This window comes from Neopelma chrysocephalum, unplaced genomic scaffold (genome assembly GCF_003984885.1).
Source record: "Neopelma chrysocephalum unplaced genomic scaffold, ASM398488v2 Primary Assembly neopelma1_84, whole genome shotgun sequence".
NCBI classification, from domain to species: Eukaryota; Metazoa; Chordata; class Aves; order Passeriformes; family Pipridae; genus Neopelma; species Neopelma chrysocephalum.
This window is the reverse complement of record NW_020897746.1, coordinates 6,099,525-6,119,090: the sequence shown is the minus strand read 5'-3', so window position 1 is coordinate 6,119,090 and position 19,566 is coordinate 6,099,525. Positions and strand designations below refer to the sequence as shown.

The following is a 19,566-nucleotide window of genomic DNA, read 5'->3' as shown; positions in this document are numbered from 1 at the left end:
ACGCAGGGCAGGGCAGGGCAAGGAGAAGCTTACCCAGAAGCGGGACCCGCAGAAAGCTTCCATGTCCGCGGCAGGGGCGCGGAGCCTGCTCCCGGCGCACGCCGGGCTCCGGGCGGGGGTAGGAGCCGGTGCCGGCCCCGCTGGGCGGACCGGGGGCGGGGAGCGATGGGGCCGGCGCGCCCCGTCCCACCCGCCCCGCCGCGCCCCTCGGGCCGGGAGGCGCCCGGCGGGCGGTCCGAGATCTCCCCAGGGCGATGGCGGACCCGCAGCACTTCCTCTGCTCCCGGACCCGGGCGCTGCACGCCGTGGGTGACCTCCCTGTGAAAGGAGCGGTGCCCCGGTTCAGTGTGAGCTGCTGGGACAGCCGCACCCCTGCTCACGGAGGGGGACTTTGGTGGTCCCCACATGTCAAGAAGATGCTGCGGATGCCCCGTCCCTGGCAGTGTTCAAGGCCAGGTTGGATGGGGCTCTGAGGAACTCGGTCTAGTGAGTGACATCTCTGTCCATGGCAGGAGATCAGAATGAGATGAGCTTTAAGACCCCTTCCAACCCAAACCAGTCTGTGATTCAAGCAAAGGGTGGTCTGAGGGATGGTTACTTAGGGAGGCTGCACAGAGCTGGGCCACCCTCTGGGTTTGGGCTGACCACATCCATCCATCCAGATCGCTCAGGCTAATGTTAATATCATGGAGACATTTGATGTCTCCCTTTCAGAGGGGTGTGGAGTGCAGTTGCTCCAGCAGGACTTAAGTGAGCATTGCATTGCTTCTCCATCAGTCTGCAGCCTCTTCCTTCGTGCTGGTTGCTTCTGCTGTAGACATGTGGTTAAACCCATGGCACAAATCTGTTTCTGTAAGCCTTCAGTCAATAAATTTTCACTTTATATGTAACTAATAGGTTTTGTAGTGTAGCACCTTGGACACAATCTGGATTTCACCTCCCTGTGATGCAGAAACACTGTTTGCTTTCCTCTTCGTCAGGACTTCTACAGCATTATTGATCTTCCAGCACCTGCTGTTTGTCCACCCACTTGCTGCAGCATGTTCGATTAACATCATCTCACGCAAAGCACCCTGCTGCCATAAATCAGCTTCAGTATTTTAAGAGTTTGAGTTTCCTTCCTTGCTGAAAGGTGAGGAATCATCAGGTAGAAGGGTGTTGTCAAAAATGTTCACCAGAATGGAAGAAGAGAGATCACAGAATCATAAAACCATAGAATGGTTTGGGTTAGAAGGGACTTTAAAAATCATCTAGTTCCAACCTCCTGCCATTGGCAGGGATGCCACCCACTTGATGAGGTTGCTCAGGGCCCCATCCAACCCAGCTTTGAACACTTCCAGGGATGGGGCATCCACAGCTTCTCTGGGCAACCTGCGCCAGTGCCTCAGAGAAGCACAGTTACTGCTGTGTCCCAAAAATATGTCATCCCAAAAGAAAAAATACTCTGCTAACCTTTTATGAAGATGCTGGGCCTGTTTCCCACTCAGAGTATTACCAGAGGAATCCACGGTCTTCCCATGAACACTGCTGAGACATTTACTGTAGTCTGGCTAAAGCTACACCATTCTCACTAGTGTGGGAAGATAAAATCTTGCCCAAGATAAGGTTCTCAGGTATTGCCTACAAGGTCTGAAGTCTCAGACTGGTCCAGGCTAATCAACACAATCACATTGCAACCCTCTCAAGGAAATACCAGAGAAGCACTTGCCAACTGGGTGAACAAGATCTTCAGAGGAAATCATGGGTTGGCTTTGCAAGTCTTACAGTGAAACTTTTGTTCTGTGGAATTGCACCGCAATAAAGTTTTAATAAAACTCAGTAATAGCTGAGAGTTATTCCTTTATGGCTCTTTAAATATGCTCTTCTGCAATTAACTGTGAGAGCAGCTGCTCCAAGAGAAATGCTGAGAATTTAATAGCTCTTGACACATGAACATGCACCACTGTTCTTGCACCGAGGAGCAGGACTTGGTGCAGTTTGAGAATGTGCCCAAAAATAAGACCAACTCTGACACTGTAAGATGTCCCAGGTACAGAGCTACCTCACAAACAGCTACTGTAATCCTTGTGTACAGGAGGGGAGAGGTTTATTTTATCAGTGTTCTGCACAGTTCCATTGACATGTGAATTAATCCCTGATTAAATTATTGACTTTGGTGGTTCTGTGGCACCTTATGGCTTTTACACCATATCCATAGAGGAAGGTCCTGTATTAGGGTATTTCCCTTGGTTTCACAAGACTCTAAAGAGTAGGGAGCCCTAAATAATTCTGCCTCTTGCTTCATATTGCTAATTAATGACGGGCAGCTTCTGCCTTCATTAGCAGCTCATGCCATTAAACAGGGATGGTAGTGATGAGTGGGTGTTAAGTGGGATACCAGCTCCTCCTGCATGTCCTCCCCCTGAGCTTGAGGAGAGCCACCAGGCAGCCCTGCATGGACCTCAGAGCAGACACTGCAACTTGCACTGGCTTTGCATTGTAATTACTGACTTACAGGTGCTGTCTGGCAAAACAGACAAGCAGAGAGGGAAAAATCAAGGGCAGGAATTAAGGAAATATTAATGTCTCAGACAAGATGGAGGGGGAAGCTTAAAAGCTCCTGGGAAGGGCCATGGTAAAGGATTCTGCTGAAACTGGTGCAAAGCAGAGCCTGAAGCACTATCTCAGGCAGCTCAGGATGGTCCTGCTTCCTTTAATGATGGGAAGGGAGATGGAGGTACCTAGAACATATCATTACCCTTGTGATGTTCCCCCAAACTCAGGCTGGCTCTGCAGGAAAATGAAATGGCACCTTTGGTGAAAATGTCAGGGAGGTCATGAACTCACCTCTCACCGGACATTTATTCTTTATTCTGGGGAGTGGCGAGATCTGATCTGGATTCATTCAGCAATAATGTATTTAAATCTTCTTTTTCATGCCAGCTGCACAGTAAGAGACTTTTCACCTGCTAACACATAGAGAGGTCAGGCCAGTGCAATCAGGAAGCACCTCAGGGGCACACCCAGGCCATGCAGCAGAGGCTGGCTATCAACTGGAGCTATTGACTGGGGCAGGACAGGAGGTAACGTGAGGGAGAAGCTGTTTGGGTAAGCACGGTGCCAGGTAGGAGGCAGGATGCTTTTCATATCTCACCTCAGGCTGATTTGCAAAGCACTAACAGCAGGATGGAGTGTGGCCGACTCCCAGAGAGACCTGTATAAAGAAGCACATTCAGAGTTGAGGGTTTGGGGATGGCTTGAGCACGTTCAGCTCTGGAAGTCACAGTTTTATGGTTAGTTGACTATAAATATCACCTTCTTTCTCTGCTTGGAACAGCAGAGGCTCAGCTTCCTTTCCAAGACCCACAGAGGTGTCACATTTTACAGATGGTAAGAAAAAGAGGCTGCCAAAGAGGCTGCATTCACAGCAAGGCCCTACACATTTACTTCATAAAAAAGGGGCTGACACCTTGTTTTAACACACATAAGATGGGAACTTGTAACAAACTCTGCTTAGAGTCAACACTGCATGAGTAGCAGCAGACTTGGGGTTTCTCCTTCTCAAACAGTCAATGCTGCTGCAAATATGTGCATCTCCCTTCTTGCAGGAAAGGATTTAATTTCCTAATTTCCGGAAAGTGCAATGAGCAGTTTAGAAGTCCCATGACAAAACAGATGAGGGAGTGGGCTGGGAATTCACAGCCTCAGTTTTTACTCACAGCTCTGCTTTCGGGCATATACCAGCTACGTGGCTTTGTAGGGAAGGAGTGGAAGGCAAGAGTCCCTGGGAGAAAGAACAGGGGCAGCAGCTCCCTGGGAAGCCAGCACAGGGAGGCTGGGACCACACTGCCTTTGGCCTGGAGCTGCACTGTAAGGTCATTCATACTGTGGGGTCCACTTAGTGCATCAGGTCTCTGCGAAAGAAGAAAATAGTGTTGATATGAGTCCTCCAGGACACTGTGTAATACCAGCTTCCCCTGTTCCATGAGTGCTCCTGCTGAGAGCAATGAGCAGGAGAAGAATCTAAACATGCTGAGAACTGCTTAGATGACCCCAAAGTGATCCTGGAGCTGCTCCAGCCCTGAGCAGCTGAACTCTTAATTCACTGGGCGTCTCTCTCACCTGCTAGAAAATTCCACAAATGCTCTCAGGTGCCGGCAGAAGTTGGCAGAGGCCATAGCAGGTGTAACACACCCCAGCTTGTGGGTGACTTGGCTGCAGAAGGAGCTCAGAGTGATGGACAAACAGCCCCAGCCAAGCAGCACGTGGCACTTAGGCCTTCTGGAGCTAAGACTCAAACTATCCCAGTTCAGCCCCTGACACAATTGTCATGGCTTATCCTCTGCCCCTGCCAACCTGTCCACCCCACAAACTCCTCCTGCTTTTAATGGGCTGAAGCTGCTCGGGATTTCACCGCAAAATGGGCTGAGTGGTTGAAGGAATCCAAACACCAGGTGCTGCTTCATTTGAACAAACGTGGACTTGTCACCCTTGGCCACTCTGAGCTGGTGGCATGTGGCAGAGCAGTTCTGTGCCTCCTTTGCAGGTGTCAGCACAGTATGTGCTGTCCACTTCAATGTATTTTTGTTGCAGAATGATGACAATATTAACTTCTTCCTGATTTCCCCCAAAACAGCTGGATTCTGCTTTCGGTTTCCGTAAAATAACTGTTAGCACAGTAAGTAATTAAGTGGTTTAACCATCCTTTCCATTTCCCAGCTGGAGCTGCAGGGGTCTTTGGCTGCATTATTTAGAGTATTAAATAGATATGGAAAGATGATCTATTCAGGAGCTCTGAAAGCTTGCCAATTTTATCATCCAGGGACTCAAACAATAACAGAAAATGCCAGAGAATGCTGCAGGATTATAATAGTGTGTTGTAAACATATCTGGAGTACTGAATTCAACAAGTAAAAATCAACTTGAGGTCCAATCACCCTGAAACGTGAAAATGCCGGTGAGGCTTTCGCTGGTGACCACGCCAAAGCAAACAGGAACAGCAGGTTTTGGGGACCTCAGGTGCAGCCTGAGCTCATGCTCACAAATCTCCCAGCTGAACCACTTCATGGCAATGCCATCTAGTGACAGGCACACAGTGAACACCCAACCTCTGCACCTCCCCATAAGCCGTGTAAGATGGCACAAGGCTGGCTCGATCCTGCTCCTCCTCCCACGCTGGGCCGAGCTCACAGAGTGTGGATGTGTCAGAGCTGCTGTGATGGCACAGCCCGCGCGGGACGGGCAGGGACGGCACAGAGGGGCTGTGCTGTACATGTGTTTGAAAAGAGGCATAAGGATGTGCAGGGACAAAGACACCTCTCAGGTGCCTCCCAGACTGTCCCTGGATGGATCGTTGTCTCCCTGGGTTTTGCACAGGCACCAGTCCCAAAGCCAGGGAGCAGCACTGACAGTGGGCGTGAGGGGTGGGCTGGCTTTGAGCAGCTCCCACAGCACCGAGCACAGGGGGCTCTGCCACAGTGAGCCTGGATCTGGGAGAAGTCCTTCCTCTTTCCTCCCTTAGTAGCAATTTCTATAAATTCAGTGGCTGAAAATCCCCACTGAAGTAGAAATTATTTAGCCAAGAAGGCCAAAGGCATCCTGGCTTGTACCAGCAATAGTGTGGCCAGCAGGATGAGGTCAGTCACTGCCTCCCTGTACTGAGCACTGATGAGGCAGCACCTCAAATCCTGGGTTCAGTTTTGTGCCCCTCACCACAAGAAAGAGCTCGAGGTGCTGGAGGGTGTCCAGAGAAGGACAGCAGAGCTGGGGAAGGGTCTAAAGACAAGTCTGATGAGAGCCACAGGGGGAGCTGGGGGGCTCAGCCTGGAGAAAAAGGAGGCTCAGGGGGGACTTTTTCACTCTCTCCAATTACTTGAAAGGAGATTGGAGCCAGGTGAGGGTTGGTCTCTTCTCCACGGTAACAAGCAATAGAATGAGAGAAAATGACCTCAAGTTGTGCCAAGGAGGTTTAAATTGGAGATTAGGTAAAACATCTTCACTGAAAGGGTCGTCAGGCATTGGAACAGGCTGCCCAGGGAAGTGGTGGAATTACAGAAACAATTAGGTTGGAAAACACCTCTGAGATCATTGAGACCAACCTATGACCCAACACCACCTTGTCAATAGACCAGGGCACTGAGTGCCATGTCCAGGCTTTCCTTGAACATCTCCAGGGACGGGGACTCCACCGTCTCTCTGGACAGCCCATTCTAAAGTGTAATCACCCTTTCTGTGAAGAAATTCTTCCTAATGTTCAACCTAAACCTCCCCTGGTGCAGCTTATGACCATGTCCTCTCGTCCTGTCACTGGTTGCCTGGGAGAAGAGGTGGAGTCACCATCCCTGGAAATACGTGAAAGACATGTAGATGTGGCACTTGGGTACATGGTTCAGTGGTGGCCGTGGCAGTGCTGGGTTCCCTCGGTGGTGTTAAAGGGCTTTTCCAACCTAAACGATTCTGTTATCCTAAACACAGGCACTGCCCTCCCTGCCCCTCGCCAGTCCTGCACTGTTTCTGCCCCATCGGGCAGGGAACACAGCGCACCGCGGGGTCCTGCTGACCCATCTCCCCGGTCCCAGGGGGTCACAGCCCCCGGTAACGGGGGGCAGCCCGCCAGACCCCCTCGCCCCACGCCCACTAGGTGGAAGCAGAACGCCGCGCTCGGGGCGCTCCCGGCGCCGCCGCCGAGGCCGCGGGACACGGCGGCCCACGGACCCCCCACACCCCCGGGATGTTGGTCACGGACCCTCCAAAGCTTCCCCGGCCTTAACCCTTTAATCTGCGGGATCCTCACTCCTGTCAGCTGGTGGCAGTGGGTCCCTAACACGGTGCTGGTGGCCGTAAAGAGAGCCAGGCACATGTGTTTAAATTGCTTTTTCCTACCTTGTTTTTGGGGATTCTGGTATAGGTCATATCTAAGACATGTTGCTGTGTCACAGTTCGTACCTCTGGAACACCTGAAATACAGAAGGCACAAATAGGCCTTTTCTGTTTCCCATCTTGCAGGGTTTAGCAGAGCTCTGGCCGAGGGATGTGCTGTGCACACAGCTTTTCCAATGGGACACTGTTCTCCTAAAGCAGGACAGTTAGCTGTGTTCATCTAACTGTCTCAACTAAGCCAGAAACAAATTAAATTTAAAGTGCTGCTTCCCTAGACACAGGTACCATTACACAGAAAACAGCCTGGTTCCCTGTGGCATCCCAATTACTTACGAAACAGAGTAACTAAGTGCCACGCCTGAGTTTGGGAAGTTGAAAACGCATCCACAAACAGCCAGCCTGGGTTGGAGCCTTCAAAAAACCACATCAAAACTCAGCAGGAGAGCTTCATACAGAAACATCCACAAAACAGAGCACGGAAAAAAACCCTCTCCCAAGATTCTCTGAAATTCACTGTTAGAAATGATTTGCTGTGGCCTGTGAGGAACTGAACTCACCTGTGAGCAGAGAGGTGTGAAGTGCTGGAACCTGTGAGCTGCTCTGCTTCCTTGGCTCAGCCTGGCTTATCTTAATACCCTGGGGATCCTCCAGCCTCGGAGGGGTGGGAAGGCATTTCAGTGGTTCCAGCCTGGTGGAGTTGGCCCTGCAGCCTGGACAACACAGACACATCCCAGAGCTCACCTGGAGTCCTGCTCTGCGTGGATTTGCTCTCTGTTTAAGGACTAATATCCTTCCTGCTCTTTTCTCCTGACTTTATCAAAGCATCCTCTAGACAACATAACTGCACTGGGTATCAATTTAGGGTCCCTCATGTTGCAGAGAAATTAGGTCATTCCAGCCATAGAGGAACAGGACTGCAGAGTGCCCAGTGCCTGGTTCCTCCCTCCAGAGGCTGCTTCCCAGGGGAGAGGAGATTTCATGTTAGGAGCTACATAATTCATTCCCTAAAGACCCCTGAAGAGCCTTTTAATGAAGGCATGTAGTGACAGGTCAAGGGAGAATGGCTTTGAACAGAAGGAGGGTAGATTTAGGTTAGGTAGCAGGGAGAAATTTCTCTGTGTGAGGGTGGTGAGGCCCTGGCACAGGTTGCACAGAGAAGTTGTGGATGCCCCATCCAGCCTGCCCTGGGTGGGGCTCTGAGCAACCTGATCGAGTGAAAGGTGTCCCTGCCCACAACAAGGGGTTAGAACAAGATGGTCTTTAAGGTCCCTCCCAACCCAAACCATTCTGTGATTCCATGAAATGCTTATGATGGTACCAAAGCAGCACCTGGGCTCTGAGTCCCTGCTGCCCTTCAGCCCCCAGGGCAGAGCCATCCCCACCAACTCCTGCTTTGCAAGGAGTTAAATGACTGCAGGAGTCATGGGGGAGAGGCTGCTGGACTTCAGGCTGGAAATCCCAAAGTTGTGAACGCCTGGAAAAGCCCAGCATTTTCCTCTTCACAGCAACGCGTTTTCATGGACAGATCAAATCTGCCCCTTCTCCTGCCTTTCTCCCCACTGGCTGCAGCTCTCCTCGTTGCAGTCCCTGCATCCCTAAGCATCTTCCTGAGCTGTTCCCTGCCAGCACAGTGCAACCCACAGGAGCACAGCCCATGGTCTCCCAGGTCCCACAGCACACCCTGGGCGATGCATTGCGGGGCCAGATTCACTCTCAGTGTCAGACTGAATTGCTTCACAAAGACCCAACGTTTCACAATCTTCCTTTCAACCTCCCGGCCACTGCTGCTACCCGATACCTACCCCAACTGTTCTCAATTAAAACATGACCAAAGACTTGACCACTTGGAATGATACAGATTATCAGCAGCAGCAACAAAAAAAAAGGGAAAATGCACAGTTGTTTTTCTTTTCAAAAGCTTTTAATAGGACACATTTGTTTTTGTCATTTGTAAAGATTTACACTCATTTTTTGTCTTTTTTTCTTCTTTTTTTTTTTTAAAAAGGAACATTTTAACCCAATTTTCCCCCATGAATACCACCTTTTGTTGCCCTGACCAAAAGACCTTGTTTTGGCCTATATACCTGATACAGTATAACAATATATTAACTATTAAATACAAAGTTCTATCATATATACTAGGTTGTTACGGACATTGCAATGGTACTGTGCCTACTCTAGTCACCTCGTGTAATAGTGTACATGGGTTATTATAGCCAAAGGGGCAGAAAAGGGGAGACTGGGGCATAGCCTAATTTACAATGGTAACACTTTTGTTTTCTTTTTATTTTTGTTGTTTTCTCTTGTTGGTTTTTTTTTCCTCCTTGAACACACCTGGTGCTGAGTGCAATCCACAGAAGTCAAAAACAGTGTTTTCTCTGCCCTCCTCCAAAATATCTACAGTACAAACAGCCTGTAACCAAGTTATGAAAAATCAGTTCTATGCACGAGGGGCTGCAAGAATGGAATTTACATTTTCCCAGACGTCTGCCATCTCTTTTTCCCCGTGTGTCAGACTGGCAATAGCAAAATATTCTCCTCCTACCTGTATACAGTAAATCCACAGTAGTAAAGTGCTGGTGTGCTTGAATGAGCTGGATAGCCATGCGACTACTTCACCATCGACAGGGGCTGGGTTTTGGGGGTGGGTGTTCTGTGTGGGTACAGTTCTCAAACAGTAATAGCACTGCAATATCGTAGAACTTGAGCTTTAGCTGCTTACTTCTGAACACGACCTGGATGCAGGCTCTAAAACTAGGCTCTACATGTCATAATACAGTAGGTCTGGCTCCAGGTTATGAAAAGAAACTTGTAGATAAGAGCTGCTTCTGTTGCCAAGATGCTATGCAGACTTTTAACAATTTCTCTATAGATTTCTACAAAAATATAAAAAATTCTATCAACATAACCATTCTACAGAATTCCTGTGGATTTTGTACATTTTGTTTAAAAAAGTCAAATTCTATAAAACCCCCCCAAAGGTATTTAAAATTATTTTAAGATTATTGCACACGCTGCAGTACATTTGTATTTGTCTTTCAAAAGGGCATCTAGAAAAAACTTATCTGGTTTAGAAAACAATCTATTTTACATGGATTTCTTTTCCTGAATGCATCACCATAGAGTATCTTTTATTGGCTAGTCTTTACTGAATATTCACATATGATGTAAACTTTTTGTTACTTCCACAAACCTTGTTAGTGGGTAAAACCCCGAGTATTGAAAATAGAAGAGCCTTTAGGCTTTCTGTTACATTTGGAGTTGAGCATTTGGATTAACATCACATCACTGTTTTGTGCCATGATTTCACGCTAAAATGTTCAGTGGATTTTTTGTAAGGAAGGATCTGTAGAGTAGTATCATTCCAACTATATGAACACAATCCTAATCAGGAAGGAACCAGGCTTGGCAATTTTAGTGCCCTAGCTGGTTTCCCAAATTATTTAGTACATGTGAAAGGAAAAGCTACGGCTCATTATGAGCGTAAACCCAAAAAGGGATTAGGAATATTTCTCAGACTTAATACACTGTAATTTTATTATTTCCTTAAATATGATCTGGGGGAAGAACTGATGAAAGGTTTGTTTGAAATCATTGCTTTAGACGGGCTTAATTCTGAATTTGGGCTGGCATATCAAAGAGAGCTGCCCCTGTAAGGGCCCGTGTTGAAGAGGGGAAAAATGTCCCAGCCAAAAATTAATCTAACTGCAGCAAATAGTACAGAATGTTAATCCTTCTACTTCAAATACACTGATTGCCTGACTTCCTGCTGAAAGCCCTTACATTTCTCCAAGACATGTAAATCAATAGCGATTGTTTAAAGAGTAAACATCCTCAAGTGAAAATAAAGGGGCTTAGGACCTCACATAGGCTGTTGGGTAGAAACAGCATCTTCTCCTTGTGTGTACACTTGAAGCTCATGCAGATACACGTGGTGGAGACAGTTTAATCTCTGAATGGATAAAAGGCTGTACATCAACATGTTGTAGTGATTTGAAAAGATCAGTAGTTCTCAAAAAAAACTTACAAACTCCCGACTGACAGAATTAGCACAAATCCTCCTGTGCTGGTTCAGAGACACGATCCAGCAAAGCCTTATCCATGGGTGCAGTTTCAAACCTGTTACTATTGGCACACTTCAAAGCATGCCTACAGTCTAATTTAGCCTACATCTTAATGTGATTTCATGGAAGTTGAGTGGAGTTAATGTCTGGTTTGCATCACTCATGTGAGGAGGGGGAGGTGTCGAACGGGGCCAACCTCTCGTGGGTTTCAGGCTGTGCTGTCCAGTTTTACAGAGTGGTTTTTGCAGAGGGTATTAGCACAGGAGTAAACAGGTAATAACTGAGATGATTGACAAGGACATGTTATAAAGTAAGGACATGAATTCTGGTTTTATCTACTTTGTATCATGATGTTGCTGCTTAAGGCTTTTGATAGACTGGAAATAAAATTACAGTCAGGGTCACGTAAATTAACTCTAGCAGGGATAGCAGAATACCTGGCTATTTTACTGAAAATCAGCAGCCCTTTCAGTACCTGCAGACTTTATTCTAGGTAATCTTTATAAAAACTTGCAGTAGGGCTTGATTCTATAGAACATAAGCACACGATTTTAATTTTCAAGAATTACTTAAATACGGTCAACCTCAAGGCATTTTAGGCAAGAGCTTAACTTTAAACATGTGCTTAAACTCGCTGCTATGCCACGTCTGCACCAAGTACACCCACTGCAAGTCCTAAACTTGGCCTCACTCCTTTCCACCCGCTGCAGAGAGGAGGAGCTCCACTGCAAACAGAGGTGTAAAACTCAGCAAAATAAACAGTCCATCTTGGAGACACTGGAAAAACATCCTGGAAGTGACCACAGGCTTTTGTTGCCTGTTTCCTAGGCACGTATGAAAATGAACCATTGACATGATTTTGTGAGTTGCCAGTGGATGATCCATAACATCCTCTCATAATTCAATATCATGTACTGTTAAATGGTTCTGCCTTCACCATCCTCAGACATCTATCAGCATGTTGTACCTTCCTGGGTCTGAGCACTTGCTTTCACTCTGAATGTCAATTTTATGCAAGATTGGAATATTTTGTTAAAAAATTGCCACTGCATTTCTATACTACCCAAACAATCTTTTTTCCCAGAATATCATTGAAGTCCAAGGGGAAAAATAAATTACATTAAATAATCCTTTTTTACTGCTGACTGTGGGATACATTTCCTCTGTAATGCACTAATTGGCTACATTTTGTGCTTTGCAAAACAAAATGAAACCCAAACAAAACAAAACAAAAAAAAAGAGAAGGGATTAAATATATATATTTTTTAGGTTAAAATATTCATAAAAACCAACTTTATCTCAGAAATATTCTGAGATACATAAAATAGAAGAAAATTAAATGTCTTTAGTCACAAAATGTACTACATCCCGCAATACTAGATTCAATTAATTTAATAAAATATAATATACATATAGATTCTGCACATTGTATTGCTTTTACCTAAGCAGAACATATGCTTAAGTAAGCGTGATATAGGTTAACCCCTCTTTTAACCAGCTGGTTCTTTAATCTTTCTTTGGAAATTTTTTACCCAGTGCCGTTTAGGAGTACAGAGTTTTTTAATTTTTTTTTTCTATTACATGAAAGGAAGAAAACATTTGGCACCAACAGAAAAGTAACTCAGGGGTCCATTTCCGTTTGATCAAAGGAAAAGCTAGGAAGTGTCAACAAGTCTTTCTTTGGGGTAGGAGATGTTGACATACTGTCTGGAAGCAGCGAATCCCCTATATCCATCGAATCCTTGGACTCACAGGATGGAGCACGCCGCCTCAAGCAAACGTCTCCGCTGGCAGGTGAGATGCTGTGAGGTCCTCTAGGTACCAAACTCTGCCCATCGGGTGGATCTATAGATATACAGGGAGGGCTCAGTTTTTTCTTCTGCCGCGTTCCTTGCAAGCCTTCCATTTCACTGACCACCTGACTTATGAAGCCAGAGGAGCTGGATGTGGAATGGTGCTGAGGGCTGTTTTCCATGGAACAAATTTCTATTGAATGTCTCCTTTGATCATCTAACCAAGAGGGCGGTTTTTTTAGAAGACCTTGGGTGTCTACACTGTGGTACTTCTTCAGGTCCTTCAGTGTCACGCTGCCAGTATTGCCTACGTTCCTCTTAGGAGTGAGAGGCTGACCCTCTGAACAGGCACTCGAGGCTGTACAAGTTTCTGAAGTGAAAGGCTCTGAGGAGCTGTTTATTTCAGATACTTCTTGGTCCATTGAATCTCCAGGGGTCTCCTGATACGAGTCTGCACAAGCACAGGATGCTGGTGCCTGCTTTGAAATATTATACTGATTGTGGGAATGCTGCTGCGTGTGAACGCTCACCCGACTCCATGCAGCCAACTCATTTGCTTCTGAGGGCGTCAGAGCCACTGGTGACTCCTCCTTGGGCACAGCAGGGACATTTGGGTCAGAGAGTTCACTCACCTCAGTGTGGAGATTCTCCTTGCTATCCAGAGAGTCATTCCTTATAGCCATCTGTGTCGGAGCGCAGAGGGATTGGGGAGGAGAGGAGTTGCCAGATGAGAGAGACAGACCAAACAAAGGTTAGTACAGGCAAGATACAGCATTTACAGGGCACTCAGCTCTGCTGAGATACCTCAGCACAGACCCACTGACTCCTACAAGGACCTGTGTTGTGGGTTCTACCAATTCCCATCTTCAGAGATCTGCGGGTTTGTCCCTGTGTAAGTGACAGCAGAATCTGGCCCTTCACTCTTCGTAAATGGTTGACCTTGAGCTTTCTCCTCTAAGGATGGAGGGCTGCAAAACCAGAATGCCCCCACCCAAACTCACACATATTCTTGTTATGAAAGGGATGAAGGTCTACAGCAAAGCCCTTGATAATTTTAGCAGCCCAGGTGAGAGCAGGAGAGGGAAGATGTGCAAGTGAGCCTGTGTGTATTCTCCTCTCTAGCTCAGGTGATGCTGCGGGCATGGAACAGGATCCCCAGAGCCAGCACACCAGAGCAACCACGCCCTGTGCCAGCACCAGGGTGACAGCCTGTCCCTGGCTTTGGTCCCTGCTGGAGCCACGACTCTGCACCATCTTATGGCAGGAGCAGGAAAAGCTGGAGTCCAAAGCTGGACTAATAATAATCTGCAAATATTTCAACTTATTCTGATGTTTAAGTTCAGCTTCCTAAGGCACATTTTGCCTTGGCTGTCTGGAGCCATATGCAGAATCAGTGCCTGCTGGCAGAGAGAACCTTGGGCATGTTTTGAAGGCTTTGTCTTTTCACTGCACTGCGTTGCTTGTCAAAAGGCTTTATAAATCAGCCACATTAACTGGCCCTTAAAGGCAGAGTCTCGGTTTGAGAAGACTCTTAAATGATCTTAAAGATTAAAAACTTCACATAGAAATTTGGAGGAAATGCATACAGCTGGTCTCAGTTCTTTAGAAAAACTGTAAGTAGATGAAATTCCTCATACTAAGGAATACTTTTGTGACAAATCACCCCAAAATGATCATAGAATTTATATAAAAATTGTCCCGCAAGGATCGTTTGAGCCAAATGATCTCTATTCAGCAAAGCTCTTGTCAGCTGCAGTGTGTTCATGTGTGCACAGAAACACCAGAGTCTATTGCTGCATCTGCACATCCCCTTTGTCAACGGGGAGAGCTGAGAGAATATTTAATACGGCAAACAATTTTGTCCAATGTTGGTGAATCCTTTCTAGTTAAAATTTCACAGCAACTAATCAGTCAAGAGTGAAGTTATTCTGGTCTCCTCAGCACCAAGTAGCTTTAGTGAGTGTTTGGGAGAAGAAATCACGTTCATATCTTGAGAACAGACACAGACCACACAAAAGTTGAATACAGAAGCAAAAAGTAATTATTATCATTACTTTTGCTTGCACACCAACCTGTGTTGCACACCACGACAGTATTAGCCACCACCAGCTCTTTCTTTGCCTATGATACAGGCATCTGTGGTTGTCGTTAGTAGTAACTGTTTGTACAAATGTTTTACTGGTTTGTTTGAAAATAAAAGGACCCTCTGCCATCCCAGTGGGGTGTACACCCGTAGTAGCCACAGCTTGGCATGGGCTACACCTTGGATACACAGTCCTGGAACTACAAAATCAATATAGGTTTAACTTCAGGTAGAATTCCTCTGGAGAAAAGCTTTTGTGCAATGCACTGCCAAGGAGCATAATCCTCAGCAGGAATGTTCTCTCAAAGCATCCGATCCACTCATCTTCATCTGCGAGTGCATCGCTAATTGTCAAACACTCCGGAGTCTAAACTGGACGTTACTGTGGGGACTGTGCTCGCTCTCCAGCACTCTGGAGGGAAAGGGAGGTTAAACACACAGGTTTTAATGCTCAGGGAAAGTGCACGGACCAGGTATGTGGTGGACAAGATTTATCTATTACAGATTTAGGAGACGAGAGGGCACAAGGGGGGAAGGGAAAGAAAGAAAAGAAAGAAAACAAATCAGAACTGCATGCAGTATATGTAACAATAAGGAAAAAGGGGTACTGCAAACTAAAATGCTTTGCTAGTTTGGGCTATTTGATGTGCTGGTGAGAAATTAGTGGTGGCAATAAAAAGAGCCAAGCAGAGAGCAACTGAGCAAGCAGAAGAGCTGGGGCTGTAAAGGGAATTTTGCCTCTATAAGGACTAAGTTTCCCAGTGGCTGGCCATCTAGATTGCAATTAACAGTAAAAGCAATATCACCAGGAACAGCCTTACTGCTCCCATTAGCCACACTGATTGCTCCTTGCTGCTCAGGAGCAACCCAAGGCAACTCCTCATGGGTCTGCCCATGGATGGCATCTGCTCACTGTCCCAAAGCTTTTTGCTCTCTGGACTGTCACTCCAAGACCATGCTCATGTCACTGCATGAGCAGGGAGAGGAGGGAAGACAATAAATTAACTTAAACATATGAAAAGGTTTAGAAAAAGAAGCCGTCAAAGATATGAACAAAATTAAACTGGAGAAGATGGCCAACATGGTAATTTATTCTGGCTAGATCAGTTCAAAAGGATGGGTCTGTTATTCATTAGAAAGCAAGAGAGAGTGGTTATGAACTGGAATCATGACATCAATTAGTATCCCCATTAGTGGTGATTGGGGTAGCTGGCCAGCCCAGTGCAAATGAATACATGCAAGGAATTTCTTATGTCAATTTAGTATTACAGACTAATGTAATTGTTAACCTTGGTACTTCACATTCATTTTTAGAGCTTAATGAATCAACTGTCTAATTTGTCAATGTTGATTAAAAGATGAAAGGAATGGGACTATTTTCATGCAGGAAAGAAATTGCTTTTGAAAAAATAGAACCGATCCACTTTGTGTATGTAAAATCAGGCATGAAACTACTGAAGAAAGCAGAGTTTTTGAATCAGACGTGCTTCTGGTCCCGGTCCAGCTGCACAATCAATGAAATATGTTTAAAAATGTGAGAGTGAAGCACAAGTTTAAGTATTTTACTAAAAAAAGATAAATTTAAACGTATGCTTCCAATCAACCAGACTGGAATCTTTGATTAGATCTCTTAGATCTTTGATTGAATCAGGATTTAAATCAATTCCAGGCAAAAACCAGAGATAAAACCAGTTGCAAAATAAAATGTGTTCTGTTTTGCATATACTCAAACTTTTCAAAAGCTCACAGTGGATGGAAAAAGATTTTAATTTTCAATTCTCACTGTAAAGCCAGTATGCTTTCTATGATGGTTTTGCATATGAGATAACCAGTTTCCATTAAACACTTCTCCCTTCCTGAGAAACCAGAGGAGTCAGAGGGAGGGTGGCCTGGGATGGAGCCTGCAGTCCCTGTGTCCTTTCAAGCACCGAAAAAATCACAGCAGTTAAGAATTAGTTCCTCAACCCCAACGAGCCCCTGGGGAGCATTTGGCTGCATTTATGAAGAGGATTGAAAAAAATAAAGTGCTAACAATGTGGAGAACATTTAGGCATGTTGCCAAAGGAGATGATACTCATCACACACATTCTTTGGAGACTCCTGGATGGCTTTCAGATCAAAATCCATCAACCTTTTTGTTATTTCTGTAGGAGAATTACAGTTCTCCCGAGGTTTCTCTGTGAATCCCTCCCTGAATTTAAAGCACAGCTAACAGGGAAATGCACCAATACAAAACCTCAGCAGGTTCATGATCAAGAGTCTGCTTACCTGCCTGCGGAGCAGCCTTTCAGCAGAAGGAGAGTGCACCTGCTGGGAAACCTGGGGCTTGCTCTCCCCCACCAAATGGTCATAAGCTCTTATGTGGTGAAAATGGTCTTTTGGAATCTGCAGGAGGGAGCTCGTGTCCGCCGGCTGTGACTGCACCGATGCCTTTGAACCTTGCGAGGGGGAGAAGAGACAGAAATGGGACATGTTCATCTGGGGGTTGTGTCTCAGCCTCAGTGACCTCCCTGAGAAAACAGCTCTGTTGCACCTTGGATCAGACAGGCACAGCAAAACCACTGAATTCAGCAGCTGGCTCTCCACGACTGGGAAAAAAACTCCCGCCTATCAATAAATTACTCCAGAATTGTCTATTATTTCATTTTTCTTGGCATTTCCCCCCGATACAACTGGGACTAGCTCCCGTTAAGAACAGAAGATTAGGAACTAGAAGTTCATCTGAACTGGCAATTCCTACATCCCTGCTTTAGCGCCAACAACTTCGCAGGCAGCTTCACCTCTGAGCTCCGCAAGTATCTGACTTTGAAAGGCTTTAGGAGGTGTCTCCATGCCTGACCCTACATGGAGACCAACTGCTGGGATCGCCAAACCAGCAGGCACACTGGAAACAAAGTGAAAGGGAACGGCACCTGGCAGCTTTCAAGGCTGGTTTTACAAAGCCTCCCAGGAGAAGGAAACACATACTCTCCAGCCTCTTCTTGACCCTTTGTGGTTGCTGGCTACTTCTTCTAAAAGGTTTGAAACTCTGCGTGCTCCCCCCACACACAGGCTCAACATTTTTCAAAACAATTCATTTAACCTGGACTGCATCCCAGAGAATCTCATTTGTCCTGGAATCTTTCCCAGAACAACAGCCCCATTACGAAGGAGTATTCAAACAAATACCTCCTGCAAGTGCCAGTGTTTCTGACAACAAAACCTTCTCAGCTTGAAATATTATGGCTTAGTTGTGGTGATTTATTAGAGGCGCCTGGCACCTTTTGCTATCTTCACAGCACTTTATAATATTACAAACTGTAAACAGGTGGGGGTGACTTTCCCCACCCTGAAAAGAAGTGACATTGTAGGCAGAACAGGACAATGATGCATACGTCAAAATTTGGGCACCTTACCCACCTCCCAGCACTTTGGCCCGCTTAAGACAATTGGAATTTCACCAGAAGGAGAAAAACACAGAAGGTTTAATTGCTTAATGTGGTTATAAGACATCAGCTTTACCTTTCCAAAATCCCGCATCTCATTGGAACAGTTTTTCCTGTGGATTTACAAGGGTGCAATGCCTGCCCTGCCCAGCCAGGGCTGTCAGATGGGGCTATTCAGTTTTCCAAGCTGGAACTGGGAAGTGAAATCTTGAAAAAGAAGGGACTCGGAAATTACCCACTTTCTGGTTGAGTTGACGTTGTTCTTGTTCAAGACAGGACAAATACCTCCCAATTAAGGGTCAAAAATGAAGCACTGGAAACTCCCTCTGTAGCAAACGGGATTCTTTTGTACGGTCAGGAATTTCTTGACTGTTACAGAGAACCATAAATTCTGGCTCAGCTGAAGGTAACGGGAGATTTGCTATTGATTTCAGTGGGATTTGACCAGGATTTCAGAGGCACCGTTTGCATTATGTGCAAACAGGTGCTTCAAAGCACAGCTCTTGACCTTGAAAATTGTGTATTGTGGCAGAGATTTCTCACAACTCCAGATTCATCTTCCTCCCTTGTGCCCACATTTTTTTTTTTTGCTGCCGTTCAACAGTCGCTATTCATCCAAATTCTTATTACTATGCAAATTTCAACATCTTATTTCTAATCTGTTCAAATCTCCTACCATTCTGAACAGCGCTGAAATTACGTTCTGCTTAGAGGCTTTCAAATGACAATGCTTGTAAAAACTTCTCTGTCTTATCTGTGACAAATGTCTAAAATGATGGCACGTACAGACGAATTAAAGGTGGTTCCATTCCCTTACGAGCTGCAGGTAACCCCTGGCAGACAGAGTGAATGGGGGCACAGTAATAAGCTCTGGGAGGCAGCTGCAAGTACAGGTACAGAGGTGAAGAAGGAGAGAGCTCTCTGCACCTGCAACATGCTGTACCTAAGAATTTAGCTCTAAGATGTATATCCCAGCCATGCACACTGGGAAGAACAATTCTACACTCTCTCATTTTTCCATTCATCTCACATCGAGATCTCTCCAATTCAGCACATTTATGTTCATTTTACAAGCATTTAGAGGCACCATTTTTCCATCTTTCAAAGATGTTCCTAGATAGAGCTTCCAAGACCTGCCAGAACAGGTACTGCTGCAAAAAAACAGACTGGAGGAAATATTTTTCTGCTGGGATTTCTGCTCTGGGGCCATAGATTGCTCAGGTGGGGCAGATGGAACCCAGGCTGTAGGGACTGTAACCTTAGGGAACCAGGAAGGAAGACAACCAGCACTGAGCTGGGCCACTGTCACATTGCCAGAAAGTTCTGAGGAAAGGAGTTATCTT

At 46.0% G+C, this 19,566-nt stretch overlaps 2 protein-coding genes across 19 annotated transcripts in view; both read right to left on the bottom strand.

Annotated features, from left to right (window-relative positions):
• ABCC3 (ATP binding cassette subfamily C member 3) overlaps positions 1-112 on the bottom strand; it is a 46,593-nt gene extending 46,481 nt beyond the window's left edge. Inside the window, exon 1 of the mRNA XM_027691833.1 lies at positions 34-112. Coding sequence (XP_027547634.1) covers positions 34-63 — 30 coding nt within the window. The 5' untranslated portion in view covers positions 64-112. The remainder of the gene's footprint in view (positions 1-33) is intronic.
• An 8,733-nt stretch (positions 113-8,845) lies between these two features.
• Positions 8,846-19,566, bottom strand: part of CACNA1G (calcium voltage-gated channel subunit alpha1 G) — a 145,871-nt gene continuing 135,150 nt past the window's right edge. For 14 of the 18 annotated variants that reach the window (XM_027691374.1, XM_027691386.1, XM_027691391.1 and 11 more), the window contains 2 exons: positions 17,067-17,236; positions 8,846-13,398 (listed from right to left, as the gene is read on the bottom strand). In XM_027691374.1, the coding sequence (XP_027547175.1) occupies positions 12,544-13,398; positions 17,067-17,236 (1,025 nt within the window). In that variant the 3' untranslated portion in view covers positions 8,846-12,543. The remainder of the gene's footprint in view (positions 13,399-17,066; positions 17,237-19,566) is intronic. The other 4 variants (XM_027691388.1, XM_027691389.1, XM_027691392.1 and 1 more) reach the window with 4 other exon arrangements.